The sequence below is a fragment of the Rhipicephalus microplus genome, chromosome 8, assembly GCF_043290135.1.
Source record: "Rhipicephalus microplus isolate Deutch F79 chromosome 8, USDA_Rmic, whole genome shotgun sequence".
In the NCBI taxonomy this organism is placed as follows: domain Eukaryota; kingdom Metazoa; phylum Arthropoda; class Arachnida; order Ixodida; family Ixodidae; genus Rhipicephalus; species Rhipicephalus microplus.
Genome location: NC_134707.1, coordinates 3,594,059 through 3,618,848, shown reverse-complemented (window position 1 = coordinate 3,618,848; position 24,790 = coordinate 3,594,059). Strand labels below are relative to the sequence as shown.

Genomic DNA, 24,790 nt, shown 5'->3' with positions numbered 1-24,790 from the left:
GGGTAGCCATTTGTACTGGTTGATATGGTCCGTGCCTCGTAATTAGGAGCAAGGCCAGAGGCATAATATATGTAGTGTTGTAAAAAAAACTTGTTGGGCTAGTTGGTACAACATTTCTAAAAGTTAATTTGAGCGCGAACACACGACACAATCACTCACACACGCACACACCTATGCATCAAACACACACATAGGGAGAGGGCGTAACACCACGTCAAAAAACCACGAGTAGATGCGCTGCGACGGGCAAGTGTGGAAACTAAAGCCCCTAATACTTCTAGAGGCTTTAGTGGAAACAGATGCGATCATTGTTGTGTGGTAGAACTACCCCTCAAATACTTCATCTCATATACCCTTTCAGAAGGGAGTATTTGGAAAGTAGTTCTGCCACGCAACAATAATCGTCTTCTGACTTGGTCGCGTTTCCTTTCTTGAAAACCCGGCGCTCGCCACTTTCCTATCAAGAATCTTATATATGTCATACTGATAACGCGCGTGCCGTTCGTGACCGCGGATGACCGGAACCGTAGTGATAACGCGAGAGTAGATGACAATTATTGTTGCGTGGCAGAAATACTCGCAAAATACTCGTTTTTTTTCTTAGTGTTCCTTTCCGAAGAATATTTTGCGCATCTTTCCATCGACACGTCGATACCGGTCTAGAAGCCGGACGCCGATTCTGAAGTATAGTTTTTGTTTCATGGTTCTTCACATAGGGTGATCTGGCGACAAAAATACTTTAGGCCAGCCATGCCTGAGTAGCTTACAAACATAAAAAAAAAGTGGGCTGTAGACAGTGACGCGCGGGCCGCAAGGATCGTGGGCCACGTGTTTAAGACCCCTAGATAGACCATCGATTAATTAGTATTCAAGATAGAACAAACAGTTGGTGTTTATTCTGCCTTGTGGTGGAAAATGTACACCAGAAGCGTGGTGCTGTGCAATCTGTGCAATATGCCTTGGTAATTAAGTCTAAACTTGGACGCTTCTATGCAGAGCTGGCAGCGTGCGACATGGTACAGCAGAACGTTTTTCCCGAACCACCGAAATTTCAAACCGGTGGCATGTATTAACTCATTTATATTTATTTCCTTATGCAATGTTAATTTTGCACTGGGGATCATGTCATTTGGAGGGATTTTGGTTTTACAGGGGGAAGGCACCCGTCAGGCTTTGAATTATGCCTTTTCACTGGCCCCCTTGGTAATTTTTTCAGCTTTTTAACTCATATAAACCTCAACTTTATGGCGGAAGTAAGGTATGATAGCGTTATAGCACGATGTTATGGCACTACACTGCAGTTAAGTATCACCAGTGGCTCAGTGAAAAAGGTGAAAAGACAATGCCCGAAACAGAAACCGAAACCGCAGTTGTTGGTTGCAGGTATGACGCAATGTTTGATGCACGAACACAACACGGCTGTTCTAGGCAAAATGCGGCAGAGATCCTGAATTTTTTCCTCTGTCCACGTGGTGTACCGTAACAGACACGCTCGATTGCATCGGCGGTGAACGCGAACGCACTTGTGGCATGCGTCATGTGTCACAGCTGACGTTGTCCGACTCGCTCCGGCGCGATGACGGCGGAGACAAGGCAGCCGCTAGTCGATCTATTGGTTGATTCTCCCGCGAGGACAACGCTGCCTCTTATTCTCTGCGGTTAATGCGACGAATTGGCTTCCACATGATCGTTCTTCTTCCTCGAACGCTATCGGTCGCGCCCGTGCCGCGCGATTGGGGAACAATGCGCCCCTGTGATTCGTGTTGAATTCGTTCGGATGTCCACCGGGCCGCGACCGCAAGCACCGGAACCGCTACGGAGGACCATGGCGTGCACCAGGCGACTGCTGGCGGTCCTCTTGCTTTTCGTCCTCGTGTTTTTGTACGTGGCAACTATCGGTGACGAACCGCCCCGTGAAGAACAAATGTGGCCCGTCGACGACCCGACGGGCGACTCCGTCGTGCCCAACGACGAACACCGCCACCTCATGTATTTCGTTCAGGTCGGTTACCTCACATTGGCGTCAAGGTTTTCTCCTTAATTTAATCATTGCACAAGTAGTGCCCGTGCCTTACTCGTTGTCATCGACGCTAAAATAGATTAGCGGTATTTGCCCATTCGTATTCTTTAGTATAGCTAGCTGTCTGCTCGCAAAAGTTAGAGCTTCACGAAATAAAAGGGAGCTTCAGTGCTGCTGCGATAAAAATGGTTAGAATTCAACTAAAATGTTACGCCGACAACGCTGCTGTGCATATGATTGGCATAAAAGCTCATTGATACCGTGTATTTTGCTTTTAAAGATGAACAGAAGCACCGTGATGTGTGGTCGCTTGTTGATTTCAAAGTTGCGTATTTACAAAATACTGTGCTGGCATCTCTGCATATACTTTCATTAATGTTTTAGTTAACCCTTGACTACGACCATGAGGCCTGCTGGTGTTGAATTTTCAGTAGTAGTGTCTGTGCTACCTCGAATTTGCATTTTCATGCAGGTCAGTGACACACATCTGAGTGGCTCGGTACCTCAACGTGCAGTGCAGTTGAAGGAGTTCATTGCTGAAACCATTATGAAAATCATCAAGCCTCCTATTGTAGTGATGACGGGTAAGTCACTGTAATATCGGATTAATATCACGTAGCTGTTCATGTGAAGAGGTCAGCACTCACTGGGACATTGTGAGACATTAGGTGACATTTAGAGCAAGATAACATAAGGGTTCAGGACGAGATGCACTCATATTTTGTGTTCCCTTCTCGCTCTTTTGTTACCTTGTGGTAAATACTGCTTGAAGTCTTACCAACAAGGCCGAATTTCTCCCTTTATACTCCTGCACCTTGTGTCATAGTAGTGTGCTTTCATTGTTTTTTGCAGGTGATATCGTAGACTCGCTGGGTGCCCGATTCTTGGACTCTGGTCAAATGCGTGAGGAATGGCAACAGTATTGGCGGGCCATCTACGAAACTGGTGTTACACGCAAACATATCTGGTTAGATATTCGAGGAAATCACGGTACGTGCTGTATTTTGACAACTTCTACACTGTTCATTGGGTCTGTAAATGGCAAAACATTTGGCAGATAATAGAGAGTTCTTAGAACAGCAGAACGCAATGCTTTGCGTTGCACATTCGTCATATGCAGACCTCTTGCGGGCTCTCGTAGAGTGGTGAATTCTAAGGCTATGCTTGCAACGCCGGCGAACTTTGTGTGTTGTATTCTAAAGCTCTGTGATATGGTGAAATGATGGTTAAGGGGACAGACAAACAATTTCGACAGTAGCTGTTTTCTTTAGTACAACAGGAAGCTTACAAGTGAGTATTTAATCATGGACTAGAAAAGTGAAAAATGCTGCTAAACATATTTTATCAGCATTTTTCAATGCACAGCATCAACAAAGTCGTATGCACAACATGCTGTAAGCAGTGGCAGGTGATAGAGGTGTGCACGGCCACTAGGTAGACTGAGCTTGGCACGGTAAGGAAGCCAGGCCTGGGTATGCCAACGCCTTCTCATTTTGAGCCAGGTCAGTTGCAAAGCCCGAATCAAGCCCAAAATATAGACGCACCAAAATTGTTTTCCTATATGTAGTGCCTTTCCCAAGACTGTGATGTGTTATTTGCTTATGGTTTGGTTCGACATGTTTAATAAAATGGCACAGTATCGGAAAACAATATCTTGGTTACCTCCGCAGCACTTTAGCATAGAGCTCAGGCAGGCTTTTGACACAGTCAGCGGAACCGGGCTTGCCTGAGAAACGCAGCCCTGCGTGGCAGCGGTTCATATTCCTTTGGTTCAGTTTGCGGTGCATTGCACGCCTTCACAGCATCACAACATGATGCCACTAGTTGCTTCGGAAGAAGCGTCAGTACTGTGCATCAGCTCCTTTTACTTTGCTATAAGCAGAGATGCCTGTCTCATTCATTTAGTCCAATGCTTTTCCATGAGTCAATGGGAAAGGACGGTTTTTATGACTTACAAATGCAGTTTAAAAATGCAAGCACCATTTAAATATTGAAAAGAATGCCCAATTCTGTAAGTATATTTTACAATCGTCCACTTCTGCCAGTGTATTGCAGCACTGGCAGAAATGTGGAACTAGATTTAGGTGCACGTTCAAGAACTTCAGGTGGTTTAAATTTCTGGAATCGTCTACTTTGGCACCTCTAATAATCATGTGGTGTTTTGGGAAGTTAAACCCCTGCAATTAGAAGTGTGACACATTCTATCCAGTTGTCAGTCCCTTTAAGCAGTTGTTTTGATGTTCATGGAAATGTTAAAATTAATGTATTAGGAGGCAACAGGTATTAATGGGGACAAGGCAAAGGAAGGGTCGGGTTGGAAGATAAGCATAGCTCTCCACATTTCCGAACATTCACAAATATTTAATTTTTTTTGACAGATAATTTGAATCTTGCCTCTGTGGAGGACGAGCATAACTTTTACAGGTAAGGCACTTGCTTCTTGCTGCTTTTGCAGAACTGATGTTCTAAATAAACTGTTATGACTTGCATGTTTGTAGAGTTGTCATCACTGATACTTCGAAAGTAGTAATGAGTAGCAGGCTTGGGTATATTGATTTCTTACCTGTCCTTCAGTAAATTCGCTCTTGCCTCAGTGAAGCTGCAACACTACTCGAAAAGAAGTTTTTTTTTGAACAGGTGCTAAAGGGAAACGCTAGATTAAATAACACTAATGATTTAGGGTTTGAAAACTCCCTTGCATAGTGTCTTTTCGTGGCAGGGGTTATGATTTTGGTATTAAGAGTAATTTACCGATACAAGTGATTTTGGTAATGGGTGAGAGTGATTTGCCAATGCAATAAAAATGGTTTCTTTCTTTAGTGTCCCTTCAAGGCATAGTTTTTTGGTACTGTAGGTTTAAATTGGGCACAACACAACCTGCATAAAGATTTGTCCTGAACGAACCAGAGCATATGAGTGTACTCACTCACTGTGTGCAGGGTTTACTCTGTGCAAGGGCGGCAACACTTGCATTCGTATTCATACACGCACCGTGACGGTGATGATCGCTACACGTTCATTGGCATCGATACCTGCACTGACCCCGGTGTCAAGCGACCATTCAACTTCATCGGCTCTCTACCCCAGGTGAGAGGTGCCATCATGTCCTGTTGTTTACTCATGGGGTTTTTAATTGCTCAGGAATGCAATCATCGTCAGTAGTATCACCATCACTCTCTCACCGTGTCTTTTTTTTTTTATGCCATTCGTATATGTTCATGCACACACACGCCTTCATAGGATTCTGCAGGCTTTATTTGTCTTATTCAGTGTTTGTGGCCTTCAACTTGTCGTTTACTTTGCCCTTTTTCTGCAATCTGCTAGCATGCTGGTTAGCTCATGATAGGGAGACCACCTCAGCAAGCTGTTTGTACCGAGTTTGAATAAGGGGCCAGGATGAATTTTTTAATCAACAAAGAAGCATTTTTTCTTGGAAATACATAGATTTATTTTGTGGCTTCACAACAAAAGTGGGCAGATGACATTATTTTTTCGATGATGAACCTTCCTTCACATTTATGGCTTTAAATAAACTAATTTTCCACAATGAGTGCTTTGAAGGTTTCATGCCGGGTTTTGAAGACACCATGAAATTTCATTATAGCTCATTAAGTCTGTTCAATCTTTTTATTGGTATGTGTAAACTGTTTTGTATACATGAACCACTATACTAACGGCCAAAAAAAAAAAAGTACTTTAAAATCCATAACGCCAACATATAGGCAGTGTGGTTCCTGCACGAAATTTTTTAAAATGAAAATGTACCTTCATTTGTTGACACAGATAATCAACCTACTATCATTTAATTGCTGAAATGTCTAGAAAGAGTATTTAGCTTACCTAAACTGATCGCTTCTCTTCTGTATTAAGTGGCATTGTGGCCGATGCAGGGCAGTCATAACAACAGAGCAAGGAAACTGATTTACAAGGAAAGGAAATCTAACACAATAATCAAATGGCTGGCAGTGCGTGACCAGCCATTTGAATTCATAGGCAGTATGATGTGAAATGATGTGCTCATGAAAGCGCAGTCACTTGGAAAGAAATCAATTGTTGCAGTGAGGCATATTTTATTCATATTCATATATACATGGCTTACTACTTTTAGATCAGCTCCCTTCACCAAGATTGCTTATTTGTATGCTTGACCTATGGCTAATGATGAATGTTATTGTTTTTTCCTGTTCCTTCCGAACCGTAGAACAATACTAGTGCAATTGCTAAAGAAATCGCCTTATTTTTTGCATGCCCTGCTTGTTTGTGATTTCCTGCAGTAAAATTTTGTGCTGCGTAAGAAGCCTAGCTTCAGAGCAAGTTCCTCACAAAATCTTACAATTGAAGAGCGTACGCTCAATAAAGATTTTTCAAAACAGGCACATTTATTAAAAAAATTGTTGACAGTTTAGCTTTGCCTTAGCATCATGTGTTCACCTGTTGAGGGCTCAAATCTTTAATGCTGGCGTTGTCACTGCCGTGTAACGTTGCGCCTGTCCGTTTTTTGTGGCCTCGTATCAGCATCAAGATGATGCTCCCTTTGTGCAGGAGCCTCTTCTGATGAGACTCGGCATGTGCATTATGTCTGTTCGCCTTTCTAGTCTGGCCATGCCAGAAGTTTATTGCTCGCCCAACACATGGCATAAGGTTTTTTAATCAGATTAGACGCTCCAGTGGTAACACATAAAAAATAACAGGAACCCTGGAATGATGACAATTGGCACAGTTCTTTAATATAGGATTTGGGTGGTATGCATGGTAGACTGGCAGTCTTGAAGGCCATGGCCCTTAGTTTGCATCGTGTCCTCTCACCGTGGATTCACGTGACCAGACAGATTGCTAGTTTAACCTGCATGTGAGCATGGCTTAGCTTAGTGCTGCTGAATTGCATTACACAGCAGGACGCTTCCCCGTACCAGCTGTTTTTGGCACGATTTGTTGCAGCTCAGATGCCCTCCGCTTGTCTTGTGATACGTATGTCCTGGTGTGTGAATCTGTCTCAGCCATTTTCAAGTGCCTTGTGTTGATGTGCTATCTAAAGAATGTCAATGAAGAAATTTAAGGACTAGCTTTGCCGAGATAGCAACAGTATCATCTACTGCTTGCTTTTAAGAAATTCAGCCTAAAGAAATTTTTGTAGTCGGCCCTTAAGCAATGATTTGACTCATTATGTGTCCCAAATGTTGTGTTGAAGGGTTATAAACGGTTTGCTCCAGCAGTGTAGAATTGAAGAAACATGATGTAGATGTAGACTCGGAGGAATGCTGCACAAAGGTTACAGTCACTGTTAAGCCATCCAGAAAGCTGTTTTGCAGTCGTAGTTAAGCATTACTTCTGTTTAGCATTTATTGCTGTTTTGAGCACAACTCAAAGCAGCAATAAGTGCAGAAGCGTAGTGAGTTGTGCACACCTGAATCTCAGTTGCAAAATAGAAGCAAGTATATGAAACGAAAACAATATTTAAAATGCTATTAATGTTAGTGTGTATGTCATGTATTAAGTAGTGTTGAGTGAGAATGCATATATTGAATATAGGGCACTGTTATGCAAACCAAGTTACTTATTGCCTGTGACAGACAGCCGTATCCAAAATACCCAAGTGTTCTCAATTGTGCAGCGAAACAAACATGTCTCATTATATTGTCTGCATGATTCAGTGTTTTACGTTCTCAAATATATGTAAACATTACTTAGTATGCAATATACGATCCAGCATGTATTGATAGTGGTTGACCTGTGAGTTCAGATTTCTTGACCAGCAGCGGTGCTCATTGCTGTCATAGTTGTTAAACTGTTGATTTCTTTGGGGTGCACAAGTTCACTCGGCAAGAAATTAGGTTATTTTGTTCTTAATTAAAACAGTAGAACAACTGATTAATAGTGCAGGCAGGTAACTGCGATGATGGGAGATTTTTAAAAAGTAGTATAAGACATGCCACTGCTTCTTGGGAAACGATCAACTTGACGGTCACTGCTATTAGGAACTGGCGGCAGGCCCCAGCATGACGCCAAAGACTATATTTTTTCTAGTTGTAAATTACTATTTCACAATAAGAAAAACACCAGCCTTGCTTCAAGAAGACCCTTGGATAAGCAGAATTATGCGCAAAAGGAAAATGTGGGTGCCAACACTACCTCTCAGTTCTCACACCATGACATCCTAGACGTCGACAGCGTCTACTAGGACCTACAGGTAGTTCCTAATCAGTAAAGCTGAAATACCTTGTTTTCTAAAGAAGCCATAGAGTTACCATACGAAGTTTCAGGCAATATAATTGAGCCAATGTGGCCAAAATTTGAAATTCGTGATGTCGCTATTGGAGGTTTCGGCTGAAAATCTAGCAGTGAAACTTTTGACATCAAGTTGCTCATCTATTCGAAAACCCACATCGGGAAAAAATGACATTGGAGGTTTCACAGTAAATTTATCACTGTAAAGTAATTTATTGTTGGTTACCATTGAAGACAAATGTGCACTATTTGACATTTTTTTGTGGATACTGTCAGTGCACCCGATTCAAAAGTTTGCTGGGCTAGTCATTGAGCAATGCGGCTGTGCCATACAGGTAAATATAAATGTTAATGTTTTGCAATGTTGCGAACCTTTATATGTGCTACATATTTTTCAGGCTGAGCTGAGCAGTTTACAACGAATTCGGGAGGAGACACGAGATAGCAACTTTACCATCTGGTTTGGTCACCATCCGACGCGCAGCGTGGCTTCTGACGAAATCCACGAGTTGCTCAGGTGCGGATATCCTACTTGCAGGCTGTAATTTAGTGAAGCTTTGTGCAAGGTTCAAAAAGCTTGTGCTTAATTATCATGGCTCATGCATGATTATCTTTAAAACAGTGGGTAGGAATGAAATTTCTTTAGCTTTGGTTTTAGCTTCATTCAAGCAAAGAAAGTTTCATTTCGTTTCTGTTTTGGAAAAAAATTCATATTGGTTTATAGTGATCTTTATTTGTATGCAAAAAATTTTGAAGTTGAAGTAGTGAAAAAACTTATTTAATTCTTTCATAAGTGAATTACAAGTTCTCTGAACAGGCTTTATGATTTGCTTCCAGGGATGGGGCATGATCTCAGAAGCAGCTTGTCATCATGTGTAACTTCTTACTATATACGAGACTACTGTTCCGTCAAAACGAACTTAAGTGCCAAGAATGCCCTTTTCATGCTGGCCTGTTTGACTCTTACACTAGGATCCACTTGTGTTAGTATAAAGAGCTCTGGTTGCCACACTTTTCATTTTTTTCAAAATTTTAACCCATCCTTACTTTGGAACCCCTACCTGAGATACGCACTCCCCTGAAATTTACATTAATGCTCACGTTGCACGAGCTTGGTTGTACCGAATTGCCAACCTGATTAGTAAGCAAAATTACTGCTTCATTGTGAAATGGAAGAATAGACAACATTCTGGATGCATTTTTGTTCTGATAAAAAAAAGAACTTCTTTTTCCTGTCATTTTGATACAACTTCTGTCCAGTCTGCATGGTCACAGGTGTGTAAAAAAAAGTGCTGAAGTGGCATTTCTGACTCATTTTTTTTTTCTTTTGCTTGCACCATGACATCCGCTGAAAGCTAATGAGGATGTTCCACTACTGACTGTGCCGTCACTGTAGGTGCTTTACCCTTTCAGCGGTGCTGTGCCTTTTGTGAGTCTATAGTGCTTTTTCTTTAAGTGTAAAACAACACCCAAGAAAGAAGACAGAACTCCTTGTCCGGTCATATTTTTTGGGGTGTTATTTAAAGCTAAAAAATCACAATGGATTCACACCAACTAGCCCACCAACATATTGTGTTGAGCTACGTTTCTTTTGGGACTTTTGCAGCGGGCCACTAGGTTTACGGTCTCTGCGCATGCCTCGCTTGATTGTATTGTCTCTGTGTAAGTGCCTCGGAGGCTTCTGTTCAACCGTTCTCTTCATTGCAGGCTTGGTGGCCCATACCTGTGCGGCCACTACCACAGTCTCCTGGGTTTCTTCCGGGGCATGTATGCACTGCAGCCATCGGGGTTTCTTGAGCTCGAGCTGGCCGATTGGAAGAGCGGCCGCCTGTTAGTGCCTTGGTGCAGTTTCTATGCAACTGATATAGATGAAATAGATACAAGGGCAGCAAATCAAAGAAGTTTTTAAAGTTTCTGACATGTTGACCGAATTTCATGGGTCTTGATTTTTTTTTATTTTTGATTCGTGTTGGTGGAACTTGAGGAGGTCATGTATATTGTGCAAGATTGAAACGCAAAATGCTAGCTACTCGCCCTATTTTGTATAAAATTACAAAAGTGAAGTTTCACTTGTACAAACGTCGGTTTAATAAATATTTCAGTATGATGAACTTTACAAAAATGTGTGCATTGAATGCAAAATTTTTTCAATTAAATCAATTTCTAAATAGTGAGCACTTTAGTTGAACAAACTTCTTTCGTGGATCTGGGCTCATTTTTAAAATCAAATCAAAGAACTTTTTCGCTCTACGGCACTGCATCTGAATGTTGAAAGCAGTAGTTCGTTTGAAGACTACGTGCAGTGTGAAAGTGAGTCTGTTAGCAGTGCAAAACAATCATATTTCGAAATTGTTTTCATTGTTTGTCCGGAACCAGAAGCAGAACAGGGCAACGAGAAAGTTGCGAGACTTCATGTCAAAGTAGCAAGCTGTACCAGAGGCATTGCACAGAAACTTCGACTCACTGGACAGCTTTGTCTCTTAATTCTTACGCTTTAAGAGCACCAGTGCTTATGAAAATTGCAGGATTCTTTTTAAAATAAACTGCATTTCACACTTTTGACTCTATATAAGGCTGTGCCCAATGCTATTCGATATTCTGGCGAATGTTCACTTCAGTGAACTTTCAGTTAAATGAAATTTTCTTGTGTCCCTTGAAGTTCGCTCAAGCAAGAGTTCACTGATTTGTTGCTATCGAATTCATCGCTTGGTCATTGAGATGAAATTGCAATTTTTTTTTCTACATTCTGCTCGCGCCATTAATCTCTACGTTGCGTCATTTCAAATGTTTGAGTGGGTTTTGTGCCCTGTTATATTCCAGGTTCCGGGTTGCAGCAGTGGACCATGGTCTGTTCAGTTTTGTGGATGTGCATTTCCGCGAGTGGCCCATAATACTGGTCACGAATCCAAAAAGTGCAGTGATGGCCATGCCTGGTGTGGAGCCCTTGCGGCGCATCACCCATTCCACGCATGTCAGGTTTGTGCATGGTATTCGTTAGGGTTGAAAGGTTTACCTTCCTGTGTAGTAGCGTTGCTGAGACCAACATCTCACCCCCAGGAAACCTTGCTCATCTGCAAGTAATGCAACGTCAAAGCTGTTTATTGTGTCAAATGTGTATATGTTTGACATGAAAAAAAAAAAGGCACTTACCAGTTTGAATGGCTGTTATGGGGGTGTGGGAATAAATTTGCAAAAAGTATCTGGAATGAGAAAAAGTCGATGAAATCCAAAAGAAAATTACTGGTAAACTTTTTATTTTAGGTGATTAAGCGCCAAAGATGGCACTAGCCTTCATACTTTGGCAACTTTTGCAAATTTTACCTGTTGCTAATGTTCAATCAACTTGATATGCAGTCTACTTCGAGTAAAATGTTATCTATGGATTAGAACAGCTGCTTAAGTGGAACAACTGCCTGCGGTATGACCTGCCTGTGATATGTGTTATGTTTGTGATATTATCGATTCTGTACTTGAATTCCTTGCTCCTTCAGCTTCCACGAGTCTACTGTACATTGTATAAGAGCTGTGTTGCAAGTTAAATGGTCTGCAGGGGAAGAACTGGGTTGAAATATAACGTTATTACAGAGATCAATTCCACAAATGTAGTGTCTTCCTCACTAAGACGAGTGTCGTATTTTCATTATGGTTACTGAGCAATTTTTTCCGTCTACTAAATATAGCATGGTAACATTTTTCACTCACTGCAAACTTGTGCTCTTCAATTTGCACTGTATGGATTTCCTTGTGGTGTCGAGATACAAATGGGTGCTTGTCAGTTTGGCATAAAGATGAGGGTCTCGAGAAAGTTGTTTTTATTAGTTTTAAATGAATAAAATTTAATACACTTACCCAGTTTTTTATGAGGATTCCAAATCTTCAAATAAATCTTTATCGTATGCATTAGAACAAAAGATATGCAACTTCTGAGAGCATATTTCCTATGTGGTAAAACTGCCAAGGAGCTGGTCTAACCAGTCATGCTATTTGAATTGTTTTCATTCACCCTTGAACGCAAAATAAAAGAATGCAAATATGAGTAAAAAACTTCTGCTTCTTACACTTTATCACTATCGAAGATTATAATTTGGTTAACAGGATTACAAGAAAATAGCATCATTAGCTAGACCACCTTTCCGGCAATCTTGATGCATACTATTTGTGTCTGATGACGAGAAGTTATTGAAAGTTCCCATAAAAATTATGCTCGGAAACATTGTTGAAAGAGCATATCTTCTGTTGTAATGCAGCTAATAAACATCTACACAAGATTTGGAGCCTGCGGAATAAACTGAATAAGTGTTTAAAATTTCATTATGTTCAACCAACTATTAAAAGACGCTGAAGACCCACGTCTCTCCTACATAACCGTTCTGCCACCTTGTTGGATTTCTCAGAATTCATTCGCAATGATCTGCCTGCCGTTTTGTGTTCCAGGGCCCTGGTGTTCTCGCCCACGTCGGTGTCGGAGGTGCGCTGCAGTGTGGATGATGGCCCCTGGCAGCCCCTGAAGCGGGTCGGCCAGGGTCCCCTCTGGGTTGCCCCCTGGGACACCAAGGAGCTCTCGCCAGGGCTGCACACCCTCATGTGAGAGATGCTGACTGTTGCTCGAGCACACTTGTGCCACAAGTTCTACATGTCTCATGCGAATATGGCCTTGATTGAACAAAAGGTCAGCATTAGGGAAGAGAAGCAGTTGAGATCGTATAACGTCTAGAGATTACAGTTTAAGGTGGAATTCGGGCTTATTGGTCTTGACTTGAATCTACATTACTAGTAGAACTAAAACAGGGACAAAGAAATGGGGTCCTTCTCTCTCTGTCCCTTTTTAAGTTCTGCTAGTGATATGTGTTCATTTCTAGGGGAGTAAGAGCCATACAAAAGCAAGTAAAAGCTTGACGGTGCATATACATAATAATTGAAGCAAATTGAGTAGAGAACAATTTGAAGTTAGTGGAAGTTAACAATATAATGATAAAAATAAATTAATAGTAATCATTATAAATGATGAAACAATTAGTGACATTATTAGTTTGAACAAATTAACAATAAGTAATTACCCATTGAGTCGGGGCTATTGAGACACTGATTATCCATTATGTTTTGAGTGTGAATTCGACATGAGCTCCTGAATTTCTTCTGCGAAATAGCGTTCGCATGTAGCATGTTGGCTTGCACTGACTGCACTGCTGAGATGCTGACAAAAAGACACGAGCCGACACTAATGTGCAAGCGTGCTAGTGTGCTCCCTCTGCTGTAAAAAATTTTACTATGTGTCATTTGTTTATGTATCCTTTCCATGGATGGTGGGACACACTTGCATGATTTTATTTGAGAATTGCCTTGCAAATGGCAGGGAACAATTTTAAAAGGCAAAATGAGTATACTCAGAATTGGCAGGGTGTGCGTTGCCCGGGTTATTTCGAGATTTGCAGTGAAAAGGTTTAATGGCTGAGTAGTTGCTTTCAAAGCAAGCTGAATCGGTTCTGTTTACAAAACTAGTATGAACAGTTACATTCAATTTAGTTGCAACATGCTGTATGGGGTCAAAATAGTGCCAACACTGCAAATGGGCACCTACATAGAAAAAAATTAATCAATTAAGTTCTCCCAGAGGTACTTTGTGTACCAATTGACTGTTGTTGGAGTCATTGTTCAGGCTTGGGGTCACTGCTATTACAGCTAACGTGTTAGAACTCATATTGACGGTAACTGTACATAGCACCACTTTTAATAGTGCCACATGAAAGGGTTAAAACTGTGAAAAAAAAAAGAGGACAGAAAGAATGGCAACTTCCAACTTCTACTTTTTCATCTGGCAAATCATTTGGCACACTGTCCATCTCAGTCGCTTTGTGTCCCATTCCTTGTGTTGTTACCTAATTCTTCGATAGTATGCTCAAACCTGTCCAAGTTGACTTCATTGCATTTGCCTGTGCTTGCCCCATTTGCAACATTGGCTGTATTGTTTAACATTCTTTTTTTGTAAGCAATAACATGTCTTCTAGCTTGTCGACATGGACAATTCTCAAGTTGGCTATGTGTCTGATGTCGTCTTCCTATCATGTTCAAGGAATAAGTGGTACAGTTTGTACAACTTTTACAGTAGGTGTTTCAGTTGACTTGCACCAAATATATGTTCTAATATTGTGAATTATAAAGAAAAATGAAAAAAAAAATTAAACAGAGCAGTTATCTTGGTATAGATAAAATAATCTGACATTGCCAAACAAGTGCTAGAACATTTCTGTTAAACATATTTTCTTAGAGCTACTATTTTAAAGGTTAATTAAGTTAATTCGCATGCTTGAGTGTGTGTGCTCTTTCTATTTTCTTTAACCAGCCCTTTCCCTCTTATTTCCTACCTTATCTTTTCATGTCCATTTCCCTTTCCCCAGTGCAGGCTAGCAAACCGGAAATTTTGTTCTGGTTAACGCCCTGCCTTTCACTCAACCTTATTCTCTCTCTGTCTAGGCAACTTTAGTTAATAATCCAGATTGCCAGATTGGCAGTTGAATTAAATATTCTGAAATTCCAGAAGAAGTGCTACTACTGTTGGGTTAAAGATTTTTTGCTAGAGTTAATTAAGAGCTATTTAAGCAATCTTCATTAGTTACCCAGCTTGGCAGATTGGAAACAATATCTGGATATGGTGCATACCGCCTAAGACAATACTGAGCTGATTTGAGATGCGTAATGCATGTTTGTTCTTTTGATACAAGGTGCAAGTTAGCTGAAAAAACTGTGAATTTATCAAGAATGGTGTACTCAGATGGCTTTTTTGCAAACTTTGTGGTCATTGTAGGCATGTGCGAACAGTAAATTTTAGGTTTGAAGTGAATTCGAAATAAATAGTGATTTGGTTGAATAATTTCAAGTCAAATTCGAATAGCATATGTCCCATATTGTAAAGAATAATGAGAATATTTGTCATGACCCGACTAACGTGCACAATATTTTCTTAAGTTGAAACAGGTAATGTACAAATGTCTTTTTTTTTTGGCCAAAGGAAAGTGCCAGCAACTGTGGGTACATGTAAGTCATAACCAATAAAATAGGTGGCGTTTTAAAATTGACTATACTTTAGAGCTTGTAAGCCGGTATAACAAGTCTATAAATAAAGAAAAAAAGATATATTTATGTAAAGCTAATATGTAGGAATGTGCGCATATTTGAAATTTTGAATAGTTTTCTAATAGTGTTCCCTATTCAATTTGATTCACACTGTAATTTTCACTACTGGTATTATTTGAACTTCCGAAAAACAGATGCAGTCAACTATCAATTGAAAATGACCCCTTCAGACCTGTAATATGCTTCACCTCATAAAATTCTCGTATTGTGGTAAAGCTTTCTTTTAGGCTCTGCTACAGTCGAATTTTTCAAACAAAATACTGTTTACAATTAATATCAACCCCCTTAATTTTTAATATACTTCACCTCAACACATTCTCGCAATGCGGCAAAGCTGTTTTTTTAAGTGTTGCTACACTAGCAAATATATTGTTTCAAGAAAGCGCTGGTTACGACATGGAGATGATAGATGTGGCAGAAGTGTGGGCTCAATCAAGGCTGGTTTGGAGCTGAAATTTGGAAAGAAAGTTCAAAAAATTTGATGCTAAAGATTTTTAGCATCCAAAATTTTGAATATTCGTGTATGTTGACGTCTACAAGGCAGATTTGGAACTCCTAACTCGGAGGGAGCACAACCTTGTATTCCACATGAGGTCAGCTTCTACAGAAGTTAAAAGAGGAGGAGAGGCCGAAAAAAATAGCATCCTTGCCTCTGAAGTGTAAATTGTTTTCGGCAACACTTTGATAGCACCAAATCGTGTACTAATACAATTCGGCCTCTGCATTGCTTCATCCTTGATAAGACGACATAAATATCACACCGCCGGTGCTTCATCAATATAATAAAAAAGAACGCTTCCATGTTGCTATATCTCTTAAGCATATGCTTAGGAATACTCTAACATTTTTTCCTACAATTTCACTTCGAACTAGTCAAAAAATATTTTAGAAATATTAGAAAAAAATATTTGATTCGATTCACACTCGCACTTCAATATTCGAATTCCGCACCCAAAATTTCGTTATTCGCACAGCTCTACTGATATGTGCATTTAACTTCGCAGATTTAACTTTGCAGTGCAGATTTCCCTTGATTAGGGGTATGCACGGTGTAGCACTACTCTACTGCAGTGAAACCACCTTTACAGGTGGTTGCATGCGGAATAATGTACATTTATTTGATAATATGAAGTAATTTAAATTCGCGTCGAAGCAAATAGAGTACTGTAATATTTGTTCGGATATTCGGAGTGCTCAAATATTTGCACAGTAATCAGTATACAAACTAATCAATTCCCATTTGCAGTGTGCAGGCCATGAATCATGAAGGACTCTGGTCGGATGCGCATGTTGTGACCTTCTCAGTGGATGGCACCCTGCCCCCTCACAGTGTGGCTATGCGAATCCTTCTTCAGGGTGGCATAAGAGCGGTGAGTCTACTCGTCAAGTCTGAAGGACTAGTGCGGGTGTGGCGGAGCCATTCGAATAATCGGGCAGTTGTGACTTTTTCAAAATTAACACTGTCATTCTTGTTAGGAATATTTTTTCGCAGACTTTATGGTACACATTAACAAAATTATACAATCGTATATAAGGTTACAAAAAATAATGAGAAGAAATGATATTCGTAATGGACCTGTTATCAAGGAATGCAAAAAAAAAATTATGCAGCTACACTTTGTCTCAGCTACATATGTCTTCGTGGGTGATGTGTTATCTGGGCTGATAGGTTAGTCACTGTATCCATGAGTACTGTTCTAGTGGACTTTGTATGATACAAGCGAACAAGTCGCACATGGTGTTTTATAGGACACAGGTGTTAGGGTACGTGTTGCCATGAGTGTTAAATATGTTAGGGATAACCATGTTAGAAATAACCATGTTAGGGTTAACCATAGGCTGAAGTTAACTGTGTGAAGATTAACCATCACGATAGGAGTGTTAGTGTTAACCATGACTATAGGAGAAAACACTAATTTATTTGTTTTTATTTCAATGCACCTTACAGACCCCATGGGGAACATTGTGTAAGGGAAGACATTATCGAGCAAATTACAAAAAAATATCAATGCATGACAGCCTAATTTTTGCAATAATGGCGTTCTAGTAAAACAATTATTTTTTAATATAAAAGCAATATGCTAAGAATAGTTGGAAAAATAATGAAAGTGATGTTTTACGGTAACAAAAAGATTGGCACATTGCTCATGCATAAGAAAATGTAGCAGCAAAAAATGCACATAACTTAAGCAGATGAAGAAATGAGAATGCATAAGCTGCAAGAATCTGCTTCCAAAGCAGTGGTAAAAAAAAATGAGTGTGAGAAACATGACAGAAATTTACATAGCATTGCCATGTTTTTCTGCCACTGTTAGCATGTTACCGTTTGGGCTAGACTGAGGCTTTTCATTTGTTTATTAGTGGTATTTTATATACGAAATATTTTTGTGGAGTATGTGTCGATTTGGGATACTATAGTACTAGTAATGTTTGTAGCTACAGAAAGATTTGTAGCAGTGAAAGATTTCTGGTTCTAGGTGTTGTACACAGAAGTTGTTCAGTGTGCATGGATCAGTTTTCAGGTAAAGTATGCTTTGAAAGCCCTACTGTCATTGATTTCACAACTACATGTTTAATAATAGATGAGAAAATGAAAGTTTTATTTTCAAATTTTACACTGCAGTTTCCACAGATGAACACTATATAACAAGTTTAAAGTTGTGTTATTGTAATAATAATAATATGGGAATGTATTCAAAATGTCTTTGCACTGCCATCAGTGTAGGTGCTGTCATACTGTTCTGTATAACACCCGTCAGATTACAGGCGCAGCTACAGGGTTCACTCGTTGCTCAGCTGTGTACGGATTCACGCGCTTATTTTTATGGGCACCAGCAAATGGCTTGTAGATTTCTGCCTTTCTTTGCCTTCTGAAGTCCATGACCTCTTAGATGGCCATGGATGTCATTTTTGCCAATTGAGATCAACGTAGGCCCTTGTGGGCACCAGCAGGGTCTACGACCATGCATCATAGTGGTTTATGCAAAAACTTTCTAGGTGGGCATCACCAACTCCATTGACTTATTGCATGTTTTCTCGCTCATGAAGGGCTTTTTCGTACTAGCGAGAGTAATTCTTTTGGTATTATGAATGGGTAGTTTACTTATGCTAGAAAGATAGCTTTTTTTTATTTCGTGTCCCTTTAAAATGTGTATGCTCCTTGCAGCTGCGGATTCTGTTCATCCTGATTGTCCTGGCATGTGTGCTGCCACTGTGTTGGATCAAGGCTGTCCAGACGTCGTCATGGTGTAAGAAACGTCTTTGTGAACAACACTCTCTTTTACTTGGCTCTCCTACGATTCCTTTTTAACCACAGACAAAACACATTTGTTACACATGCTCAGTCAGTGGAGTAATAGTAGAGTATATCCCCTTCGTTGGTGATGTATGCAATTGTACACAACGACTTTGAAGATGCATCACGTGTCGCAAGTTCTAACTTCACTGTGCTGCATAATGCAGCAGCGGATCACTTTACTGGTGACACTAGTATGTTCGACAACCGCGGCTCGTTCCAAGACCTGCACAGAGAGTTTTTTCTTTCTTTGTGCGAAACGAATGCAACCATAAAAGAAGCTGTGCATGCATTTTAGGCCTAATATTTTCATCTTTTTATGCAATGAGTAAAGCTGACTGGTTGCCGAATAATTAGGCATTTAATCCTTTTAGGCCTAGTGATCCCGATTGGAATCAAATTTTTGAGGTCAATCAGCAAGCATCTGGTAAAGATATTCCTCAAGGGCCCATATTTAGCATCTGCCTTTCAAGTAGAGCCAACATGGTAGGCACAGTTAAGTGAGGTCACGTGTGAACAAAGAAACTTCAGAAGTGGTCGTGCTCTTTGCACATTTGGCTGAGGCAGCTTCTTCTTTCACTGTGCAGAGATAGGGGCGATTATTTCATTTATTTGCTGAAGATTGGAATTTTATCTATCTAGCATTATGCTGTCCCAGCTAAATAACTTGCGCACTGAATTTAACAGAAATAAGGAACTGTTATTAAGGGGAGACATGGGTCTTAGGGCTCTCTCATTAATTTTATGAACCAAATCTGACAAAAGTTGGCATGCTTACTTAGTTTGTTCTCCTGATTTTAAAAATGTAGTGATTTTTTCTGTAGCTTCATTAGTTAATTAAATAATCAAGATAGCAATTTCTATTGTTCTTACCACAATGGAAATATAGCCACTCGTCAAAAATTTATAAATAACATAGGGATTGACAGTAGAAAGCATAAGACATACAACATAGGAAGCACTCTTTAGATTGAGGCATTATTTCTTACTTTACAGTACTCTAAACTTCACAGCTCTGAATGTGGCCATTGTGTGGTCACACAAAAGACTAGTTTAAAAAACTTGCATCAAGATTAATCAAAATATGCTTCCTATGTTGTGTGCTCCAAACATATAGCTTCATGCTGCAAAAAAAGTATTCTGCTATCTGTAATAGTTTCCGATATATTGCAGTAATTTTCATGCAGGGTGTGCGAAATTGCCATTTTGAGAAAATGAAGAAAACATAGAATTCTAACATTTTTAACTGTAAAAATGTATGTACTTAGAATTACATGGCCATTGACCTATAAATGAATGCTAGAAAGCGTAAGGAGTGCAACGCTGCAAGCTGATCGAAAATTGAACGAGTACTTCTCGAATTACAGCACAGTTCATTGCATTGCATTACAGCACAGTTCATTGCATGTAACCAAATACAGAAATTTTATATTAAAATAAAAAATGAAGCTGCCCATTAAAAATAACTTCCAGCATTGTTTTTTATGCACATTTAGCTACATTGTGCAAAAGCACTTACTGCTCTAGCTGTCCTAGGTCCACTTTTATCGAACAAGCAAAAGAAAGTGGTCAAAATCTGTGCTTCTAGACTAATGCTGTTAAAACTTTATTTCGCCGTTCCGAGGGAAAAAATAACATGGCACACATACTTTTAGTCAGTTAATATGCACCGGGAATGTAATAGGACTGATTGTTTGCACGAGCGTGTAGTTTCTTCTAGTTCTGTAGCAAGTTGTCGGCGTGTGCTCGTCTGCCGCGAGGCCGCTTATCAGTTCCGTAACTGTACTGACAGCGACATGCGAAAAATGTGCATGCGTCATCCGCGATACGTCAAATAACATGGCGATGTTTTCCGGCTTGTCCAGAACGAGTTACCCATAAATGTCGCGAGCCAAAGTTGCTCCCTCGCTCATCAATTTCGAGACTACGCGAGTGCCGAGGTGCTAGTTTCCTTTTCACAAAAGACTGCCGCATTTTCAAGCGGAGATCATGACAACGCTGCTAACACGTCGTTAAAAGCAGTCTACCAGTTGCCAGTAGTCTCTATTGCGGGGGCGGCGAGCATTTTTGCCGCGAACGGATTGACTTTCTGTTGTTCGTCGACGCGCGGCGTACTCCACTCTGACGACCCGTCGCGCAGTTCAAGGTCCTTTCGTCAGGCGGGGGGAACCGCGGCATTGGCGCGTTTAGTGATAAGACTGCGCTTCCGTTCCGTCACTACAAAGATTGAGATCTCTTGTAGCTTCACTTCTGCTTTTTACTTGCCGTCCTCTAACTGATGAGGCTGCAAAACACAATTGTTCTCAGTAACGTTCAACCAACGGGCTCGTACGCGAGTTAGGCCTACATCAGGGACTCGGCGACTGCCGTTGACCGCGTCGAGTTCGTTATCCTCGTTGTCCTGAGCCATAGTGGGGCTCTTTCTGAAGTTCACAGCGAACGAACGACCGCCACTTCGCTTTAGAAATTACTGTAGCACGGAACTTCTTTACTGCTGCAGGCAGTCAGTAGCACCATGACAAAATGGCGCATGTCCGTGCGCATCACAATAGTGAAGCAGACACCGAAAGCGCCCCTTTGCCAATCGGATGCCTAGGTTTTGTCACGTGCCCTCAGCAGCCAATTGAATCCCGTGCTAGTGCTTCTCGAAGACGCTTTTTGCTAAAAAAAGCCAATGAGCAAGGCGAGCCAGTGGTGGCAGGAAATTGAAGATGAAGAACGACGATTTCCAAATGAGATCACGATGACCACGATAGCTCGTGTGTAACAGCAACAGTTTGGCGCGGAAAAAGCACAATGTTAGCGTCAGTTTGCGCTCACATTCATCTCACAGGGATGTTATAAATTGATTTTGTGCCAGAAATAATGACGCGAGAAGCTAGAAACTTCTCAGATAGGTGCAAAGATAGGTACAGATTCCGAAAATGTCAGCTTCAAAAAGTCGATTTTTATGCGATTTTTGGCCTTCTAAGATCCGTGTCCCCCCTTAAATAAAAATAATGAATAAATTAATTGACACTATTATTTGCTTTTCATCGACAAGTGTCAAAAAGTTTTTTCAGTTTTTTTGCACTACCATAATCATGTTCATCTCAAAATGTAAAAACCAGCTGCTTACATTGGAAATAATTTGGGACTGAATGTGATACTTACATGCTAATTATAATTTTTTTTTACTGAAACTCACACAAAACAACACATTTCTTCATTTGGTTTCTGGAATGTAGTACTAGGTGGCTTGGTATCATGCCGTGCGAATTTCGACGCATTTTCAAACAGTGAATTTCGACGCATTTTGAAACAGTGAAACATAATTCGTGCCTGAAAGGGTTATGCAGTGAAAGTTCACAAACCTCACCTCTGCAGGGCAGTCTTGGGAACGGAGAATGGATTCCATCCTAGATGTTTCTGCACCAGTTCAGGCATAGCTAAATAGTTGCACCGAAAGGCAACTTAAAGTACTTTCACCACTGCCAAGTCTGGCCTTGAGCTAGCCACTTAGCTGAAAGAGTTGCATGCACTGGGCCCTCCTGTTTAAGCACATTGTGTTCTAGACATCTTGTGTGATTGTGCAGTGGGTCCCCCTGACCTGAGTCCAGGCCGCTGTCTGGGCTGTGGCTGCTTGACTCGATGCCTTCACCTGCTGGTCTCGGTGGATGTGTTGTTCTGGCCATTGGTTGCCCTCCCTCTCTACTTAGCCATTGGTATGTGGTCCTTTCCAAGACAGCTCACCCTCTTCCTTATCTGTTAAGGGATGTTAATGGGCTAGAGGAGCTCTTAAAGAGGGACAGTGAATTAATTAGGTTTGATAAATGTGGTCTAGGAACTACCTGCTATGATGGTCCAGTGGTTATGGTGCTTGGCTGACGATCCAAAGAATGGGGGATCGAATCCTTGCCACGGTGGCTGCACTTTCGATTAAAATAAAAATGCTTGAGGCCTGTGTATTAGGTTTAGATTCACGTTAAAAAACTCGAGAGGTTCGCATCCATCATAAAAAAATGCAGACATCGAATAGCTAATATATATATATATATATATATATATATATATATATATATATATACAGTATAAAAAGAGGTCGACAAACGTGCGAAAAAACACTAGTTTTACTAACGTTTCGGCAGGTGGGCCTGCCTTCGTCTTCACTCCGACGAAGGCAGGCCCACCTGCCGAAACGTTAGTAAAACTAGTGTTTTTTCGCACGTTTGTCGACCTCTTTTTATACTGCATTTTCCACCGGATCCATTGAATATCACCCCACCATATATATATGTATACATATATATATTCAAACAAAGATAGACTTCTGTATTCCATGCATATGTGCACTCTGGTGAACTGAGTTAGGGCTCATCACTTGGTTGTTGGACAGACTGTAACTGGTGAACAAGAAATGACTTGCAGCAACCAGTGTTCACCCCCGGCTAACTTTACCTGCCCGTTACAATGCAGAATTGTCTTGTAATTCATGCTATTGGAAGTCTACTTCATTACTTGTGTACCTTAGAAGCCAACCATCATTAAGGAAAATACTGTTTCAGTACATCTGATTGGTTTACAAGCTATGTGTGTACTCCATCTTGAACTCGGTTACAGTGCATCACTAGATGAGGACAAAGAGACGGCTACGAACATGACTTTTTGTCGTTGTCTTGCGTTGTGCTGTAACCAAGTTCCAGATGAATTCCAACCAACTGGCACAACTTGCCATTTTACTATGTATATACACTGGAAGACTAAGTCACCAAAAGTGTCTTGCTGATAGTTGTCACGAATCCGTCTAAAGCGTTGTCGAAGAAGCCGTGCAGCTTCTCTTCAACTTCAGACTTGAAACTTCATAATGCAGTACATTACAAAATCTCAGGTTGTTTGATTATTTAAAGTGCATTGCAAAAGTGTCTTTAAAATTTTTGTTGAATTATGAATGACTTGATGTTTTGAGTACTTGTGCACACTTTGTACAAGTATAAGTGCAAGGGCTAATTGGTTTTGTGTGCAGGACCCTGGTTCGTAGGTGAGATGGTTGAGGGCCACTTGGGTGCCTGCTTTGTCTGGGGCATTGTTGTCTACGGCACATTTCTGCCCGGCGGGCTCTCCTACTTCTATGGCATGGTTTTTGTGAGTCTTCTTTTCATTGGTATCCGTGCAGTTGTTGCGAGCTGCGGTTGATGCAACGCTTCTTTTAAGCTTACTGGAAAATGTTTGTCATCCTCACATATAGCAATGCACTATGCATACTTTCACTACACAATTAAAAAATTTATTGCCATGTGCACATCTTTTTCCATTTTCATGTAACTGACCTATTATGTGTGTAACCACTGCCTTGCAGCACTGTGCCAGAATGTCTAACACTCCTGATTACTTTAGGTTCTTCTTATTAGCCACAGTGTGTAATGCAAGCAGTAATGTTTTTTTCTGGAAGTAATGCTGTCACCAACGATAAGGCTTCAATTCTCGATACCCAGGTGGTCAAAATTTCCGGAGCCCTCCACTACGGCGTCTCTCATAATCATATGGTGGTTTTGGGACGTTAAACCCCACAAATCAATCAATCAATTCTCGATACTACTTGCCTAAATGCCGGCACACCTTACTGCTGATCAGATTATTCACTGATTGACGATTCACCACTGTGCTCGAAGCTTTCATTGCTCAGAGAGCGTCACTTTTCTTGCTTGCCTAGTCTTTACCTGCTGCAGTTCTATACCGCTCGCTTCGTCACAACCACGTGACATTATAGAGGAGTAAATGACCTGTTATTCGTGTCGCTCGAAGTTCTTAAGCCACTCTAGTCTCGCAGCCTCACCATCTTGCTTTGCAGTGTTAAACCTAACGGTTGAATATGTTGATCAAGGCCCTTGCTAGTTAGTTGTATGTTGACATGTTGAGATGCATAGTATGGTAACAACAACAGTTTTCATTCTCCTTGCTTAAACAATGAAGGAAGTGGGAATTTATGTATGTGTTTATGGAAGGAAGGGATGTTATTAGTTGTAAATGTAATGTCAGTGTAGAGAAAGAAAAGTGGGCAAAAAGATAGCTTGCTGCTTGCAGGGATTGAGCCTGCAACCTTCGAATGCTCTACCAACTGAGCTACAGTGGGGGTTGTCTCC

The 24,790-nt window shown here is 40.7% G+C and overlaps 1 protein-coding gene across 3 annotated transcripts in view; it reads left to right on the top strand.

Moving 5' to 3' along the window:
- The first annotated feature begins 1,630 nt into the window (after positions 1-1,630).
- LOC119163953 (transmembrane protein 62-like) overlaps positions 1,631-24,790 on the top strand; it is a 46,834-nt gene continuing 23,674 nt past the window's right edge. For all 3 annotated transcript variants that reach the window (XM_075870785.1, XM_075870784.1, XM_037416042.2), the window contains exons 1-13: positions 1,631-2,002; positions 2,493-2,604; positions 2,873-3,010; positions 4,399-4,444; positions 4,960-5,107; positions 8,644-8,762; positions 9,953-10,075; positions 11,066-11,221; positions 12,680-12,829; positions 16,623-16,746; positions 18,543-18,624; positions 22,247-22,375; positions 23,674-23,792. In XM_075870785.1, the coding sequence (XP_075726900.1) occupies positions 1,778-2,002; positions 2,493-2,604; positions 2,873-3,010; positions 4,399-4,444; positions 4,960-5,107; positions 8,644-8,762; positions 9,953-10,075; positions 11,066-11,221; positions 12,680-12,829; positions 16,623-16,746; positions 18,543-18,624; positions 22,247-22,375; positions 23,674-23,792 (1,671 nt within the window). In that variant the 5' untranslated portion in view covers positions 1,631-1,777. The remainder of the gene's footprint in view (positions 2,003-2,492; positions 2,605-2,872; positions 3,011-4,398; positions 4,445-4,959; positions 5,108-8,643; positions 8,763-9,952; positions 10,076-11,065; positions 11,222-12,679; positions 12,830-16,622; positions 16,747-18,542; positions 18,625-22,246; positions 22,376-23,673; positions 23,793-24,790) is intronic.